The following is a 6000-nucleotide window of genomic DNA, read 5'->3' on the forward strand; positions in this document are numbered from 1 at the left end:
GGAAAGGTTGACTGAGATCTGAAGTACCCCTACACGTATTTACTTGGCAAGAGATCCAGGCTGGCCATGCTTAACTGGATGATCGGTGGATCATGAAACACTGAATTATCAAAGGGGGAAGAAAACCCTCTACACGTGTTGAAGTATTGAAAATGAAACAAGAAAATATCAAGTGTTGTGATATATATTTTTTACAATATTGCCAAGTGGCTGCTGCAGATTTAACGTTGATTTAACTTAAATTTGAATGAACCAAAATGACCTCAGTCACTAAAACTATCTTTGGCTTCAGGAACAGAAAAGTAGTAATCTTCTTTGTCTTTTTAGATCCATCTATTCAACCTTAACACAGCAAGAACACTATCCATCTCTCTGTGTGGATTTATCATTTAGTGAGCCTTTATGTTTGGTCTCAATGTCAGCCATTTAGAATTCTACAAACTTGCTCCAATAAGAAGACTGTTCATGTCCAGTTGACACATTTGCTGGGAATCAGAATCACCTTTGAGGATGCCGCTGTTTAAAAGACACATCTGTTGATGCAGTTTTACTTATCGCCTACATTATCAACAACATTGCTTTAACAAGTTTTAAGTGTAAAGAGAACTTAATAACACAGAGCTTGTGAACAGCCAGTAGACACAGCCACTCAGAAACAACTAAACACCCATGTTCTGTGTACATGACAACCACAACTCACTGGCAGTCTAGATCAGTGAGTTCAGTCTTCAAACCTCAAACCAGAAAAAGGTGGCTCTTGGCCGACATTTTTTCCCAAAACCATTCAGCCCTAGTATGTGGTATGCAGTGTCCACACAAGTGAACATGAAAGCAGTAAAACCTCTGTCTAGAACATAAATTTTACAACACTAAATTTTTTAAAATTTAGAGATTCAAATTTATTGTTGATTCTCTATAGACTCTGATGCCAGTAGTATTCACAAATCCCCAGTGTTCAAATAACATCTACAGCATTAAAACACATTTGATTTCATAGACCATCTAATTAGAAACCCATCTCTTCTAGATCAACCTAGCTGGTGTACGGTTATAGACTATAGCCCATCTGGTGATGCACAGATTAAATCAGTCATTTTCTAGCTCCTCGTTAGTTGTCAGTTTCTATCCACAGAGGTACTCCTGGCTGGATATTTTTGGGTGGTGGACCACCTTCAACCTAATAGTCACTCCCCTGTCCCACTGCTGTACTAAGAATGGTCTACTACCCAAACTGTATCTGTTCAACAGTGTTCCTGTGGCCAAAAACTGACCAGTGGTGAATGGTGAAAGTGTAAAGCAACATGTAGGCTAATTGTACACCATAGGGTAGGTGAAGCACGTACAGTGGCCAGTGAGTAGAAGAAACAAGGTTGGGATTTCTTATTAAATGTACAAGAATACTTAAACCGTATAAAAATCACTGCAGGTGTTAATTCAACACTCGGGCTTGCTGTGCACTACACTTCAAAGCCCATGCATCCATTTTAGTCAAGTCCTAGTCCTCAATAAGTTAGGATCCAAAAATAAAGAACAGCTGTTGTTGTTTCCTAAAGAACCCTCCAAAAGATGTGTATAAGATGTGCAAGTTTTAAGAATCTAAGTAAGTTCTATACCAATTAAGATTTCCCTAAAACCGTAAGTACATGCCAAAAACAATTTACAAATCTTTATATTTAAGAGAGCCTCCCGTTAAGAGAGCTGTAACCATTAACATTAAAATTCAGCTGCTCAATCACCCAACAACATACAAAAACCTGCAACATAATACACGCTTCAAACATATCATGAGGAAAAAAAACACATTCAAAGCATGCAAGCACAGTTCATCAGTCATCTAGCTGAATGTCTCCTAGCCTAAAGCAGTCTAAAGCAGCCAAAAACAGAAAGCCATTTGATTTCCCACAGTATCAAGACTGCAATAGTGGTCAACAAGTGCAAGGAACCCTAAGAAAAGCTTGCAAACCAAATAATTAGTTAAAAATGGATGGCCTCTGTGATCACTGGAACGTTCCAGGACCCCTGTCTATGTGGACATAGACAGGGGTCAGTGCATTACTTGATTCAAACGTGTACATTTCCACATAATTAAAATATATTACATCAATATTGTTATCGTCTAAGAAAGACAACCTTGTTGACTTAATATATTTCAAGCACTCAAGGATTCCAATCACTTATAGCGCCCCTAGTGGTGAATGGAAGCTGTTGCAGTGTTGTCACACTCACCTATGCACTGGATCTCGAAGCCACGGGGTGCTTTGAGTGCCCTACGTGTCCAGCCCTCCCTCAGCACCTCCAGATGCTCCTCTTTGCCCTGGATAAGCAGCACATGCTCATCGATCCAACCAAGAAAGAATGTCTCCTGCACGGCTTCTGTCACTTTCTTGTTCCAGAAGTGCTGCATGTTCTCTGCCTTGAAGTCGGCGAAGATCTCGTAGCCCGTGTGCCGGTGCTGGATCTCGTCGGTCACAGCGGCTGCTTGCTCCGTCCCTACACGCCGCAGCACAATGGCCAGTGAGTGCGGCGCGATTTGCAGGAACCGCTCCATTGTGTATACTCACAAAGGTGCACACATACGTATACACACGTGGGAATCTTTACCACCTCTCCATCACACCACCACCAGCCCCTTCTTCGGCTCTAGTCCACCTTCACCTTCTCACACTCCTCTTCCACCGCATGGTGTGACTCAGCTGGCACACTTACGTTATAGATTCTAGCGCACTCTATTAAGAACACTGGCTAGAACGATTAAAATGGCCCTGTATACTGGCAAGCTAGCTAGTACAGTTAAGCAAGAACATCGGCTAATGTAACCTACCAGTCCAATCCGCTGCAATCATAGGCACTTCAACATCACTGTTTTCCTTTCAGCTACACGTGGCTCGCAAATTCGTTCACTATTAGACCAATTTAGTGCACTGGTTCACTTCTAGCTAACATAAACAAACAGGTTTGCACATTTTTTTCAAACATCACCACAGTATTCAACATTTTGCAAGCTCATAGAACTTTACACTTCTAAACAAATGTACTTCTGAATTCAGTAAACAGGAATTCTGTAAACAGAAAAATCTGTTTCATCTTAAAATGTTGATATCTTCCAAGTATACACTTATTCTTAAACTTCTAAGAATTAGATTAGCATTTTAGAACGCAAATACGCACTAGCTAAGTGTTTCAGTACATAAGTATGAATATAACTACACATTATCTGAACGTTCTAGAATGGAAGTACGCACCAGCTGATCGTGTTCTATCGGAAGTACTAGCTAAGCATTCTGAATTACGCACGAGCCAGGCTTTCTAGAGCACAGGTGCGGAATAGTCCTACATTCTAGAGTACAGGTATGCACCAGCTTAACCGTTCTACAACGTAACACCAGCTACGCATTCTAGAACGCAAGTAACGTTACACATAAACCAAGCAGCACGCACCAGCTAGGCGTACTAGAGCGCAGGGACGCAGTAGTGAAGCGTTCTAAAACGAAACCAAGCATTTTAAATCAGCCTTCTAGCACGCAGGCACGCAAAAGACTAGCGTTACAGAATGCAGGCGACCTTATAGGAGCTCGACCCATGGCGGTAAAAAGCAGCAGCCACGGCGCCGTGCCCGGTCACTCTGGCTGCATTTATCGGTCTCCGCGCGGATCGGCCGCGTCTCAGCTCAGCAATGAATCCTCACGCGCCCGTCCTTTTTCAGCCCTGCGCCTCTCCCTGCCATTCTCCCCACACGGGATCCGTGTGACAAATGGTGGCGATGATACTCATGCAAAAAGAACAAATGAAAATCAAACGGTGTTTTTAACGCGAGTAGAACACTGGTCAGCGTCCGGTCACGGTACACCTCAATCCAGTAGGTTTGGGAGAGGGAGGGTTTTTACCCACCCGTTTTTCGACGAGCCCCGCCCACTGCACCGGGATTGGCTGCTCGCTCCATACTGGGTGAGAAACCCAAACGCCAGAGAAGCTTGAATCAGTGTTGTAGAGCGTGTGAGAGTGTGTAAGCGAGAAAGACTCCTGTGTTCAAGCCTCAAACCTGCTCAGTCAGTCACATTCTGTGTGTTTGATTAAAATTGGTTTTATTTTCAATTTAGTGCAGTTATGAAGAAATTTGAATAAAAAGTGTCTAAATCTGATTGTTGCTGCTATACCACATATCCCTCAGCTGCGTCATATTGTTGTCACAGTTCTTTTCCCTAAGCCCGGTTGACTCCTCTCCCAATATTCCTCCCAATTACCTTATTGGTCTGTCTTAAAAAATCAGTTGCCATGGAAATGTCATTGGACTGTAATATCATGGCCACTTAATTAGAAATCCCCACCTTCTTACCCCACCTTGCTGGTGTACAGTAAAGACTGCAGCTCATCTGTTGATCCTTTGTTGTCTTATGTCTTCTAGCTCTACATCGGTGGTCATCGTTTCTGACCTCAGAGCTGCTCTTGGTCTGCAGTGCCATTGAAGAGTGTAAAAACTCTAGCAGTTCACTAGTGCCAATACCGTAGACACTACCATGTCAGTGTTACTGTTGTACTGAGAGTGATATACCACCCAGTGATATACCATCTGGTCAAAAGAGCAGCAGTCCTGTGGTCAACATTGAATGGGAGGTCTGGGGGGCTGACAAATGCTGCAGTTTCCATAAAAGTTGTGACGCTGTGCAATTATGTGCACATCATTTAAACCCTATATTTATTTAAAAATAGTACAAAGACAAGGTAACAAATACTGAAACTGAGAAGTTTTTGGAGAAATATGTGCCCATTTTGAATTTGATGCCAGCAACACCTTTCAAAAAAGTTTGGATAGGGGGCATGTTTACCACTGTGTTTCATCACCTCTTCTGTTAACAACACTCTGTAAGCGTTCGGGAACTGAAGAGACTGACTGCTGCACTTTTGAAAGTGAAATATTTTCCTGTTCTTGTTTGATATTTTAGCTGCTCAACATTTTAGGCTGTCTTCTGCCATATTTCTCGTTTCATAAAGTGACAAATGTTTTCAGTGGGTGGCAGGTCTGTACTCCAGGCAGGACAATTTAGCACCCTAACTATTCTTACTATAGAGCCATGCTGTGGTAATACATGCAGAATGTGGTTTTAAATATGAAATAAATAATTCCTGAAAAAGACGTCGTTTGAGTTGCCAAAACATGTATATATCATTGTGCATTAATAGTGCTTTCACAGATGTGCCAGTCACCCATGCTATATGCACTGATGCCCTCTGACACCATCATGAACACTAGCTTTTGAACTGTGTACTGATAACAAGCCTGAGGGTGTTTAGCCCGAAGGATGCAATGTCCATGATTTCTAAAAAGACTTTTGATTCGTTGGACCACAGGACATTTCCACTTTGCCTCAGTCCATTTTAAATGAGCTTGTGCCCAGAGAAGGTGGCGGCATTTCTGTGTCCTCTTTCTATATATATATATATATATATATATATATATATATATATATATATATATATATATATATATATATATATATATATATATATATATATAAACTGTGTTCCCCACGACCCTGAGGGAGAAGTGGCTTAGAAAATGCACAGTAGAGGTTTAACTTGTATTTGCAGATGCAGTGATGAACTGTTCACAGACAGTGTTCTGAGCCCAGGCAGTGATTTACATTACAGAGCCATGTTTTTTGTAAACCAATGTTCTTTGTAGCCAATATAACCTTTAGCCCTGTCCCTTGCATACCTCTGGAGATTGCTCCAGATTCTCTGTATCTTTTAATGACATTATGTACTGTAGAACATGAAATCCTCGAGTTCTTTGCTATTTTACGTTGAGAAATAATATTCTTTACTTCTGAAACACTCAACCTCTCTGGGATGCTCTTTTTCTACCCAGTGATGTTACTGACCTGTTACAAATCAACTTTCAGGTGTTTGTATTAGCATTACACAAATTTACCAGCCTTTTGTTGCCTCAGTTAAAACGTGTTTGCAATGTGTTGCTGCCATAAATGTAAAAATGGGGAAATA

At 41.4% G+C, this 6000-nt stretch overlaps 1 protein-coding gene across 1 annotated transcript in view; it reads right to left on the minus strand.

Annotated features, from left to right (window-relative positions):
* stox2a (storkhead box 2a) overlaps nucleotides 1-3856 on the minus strand; it is a 150141-nt gene extending 146285 nt beyond the window's left edge. The window contains exon 1 of the mRNA XM_017709049.2: nucleotides 2227-3856. Within this exon, the coding sequence (XP_017564538.1) occupies nucleotides 2227-2548 (322 nt within the window). The 5' untranslated portion in view covers nucleotides 2549-3856. The remainder of the gene's footprint in view (nucleotides 1-2226) is intronic.
* Nucleotides 3857-6000: the final 2144 nt, after the last annotated feature.

The sequence above is a fragment of the Pygocentrus nattereri genome, chromosome 5 (assembly GCF_015220715.1).
Source record: "Pygocentrus nattereri isolate fPygNat1 chromosome 5, fPygNat1.pri, whole genome shotgun sequence".
In the NCBI taxonomy this organism is placed as follows: Eukaryota; Metazoa; Chordata; class Actinopteri; order Characiformes; family Serrasalmidae; genus Pygocentrus; species Pygocentrus nattereri.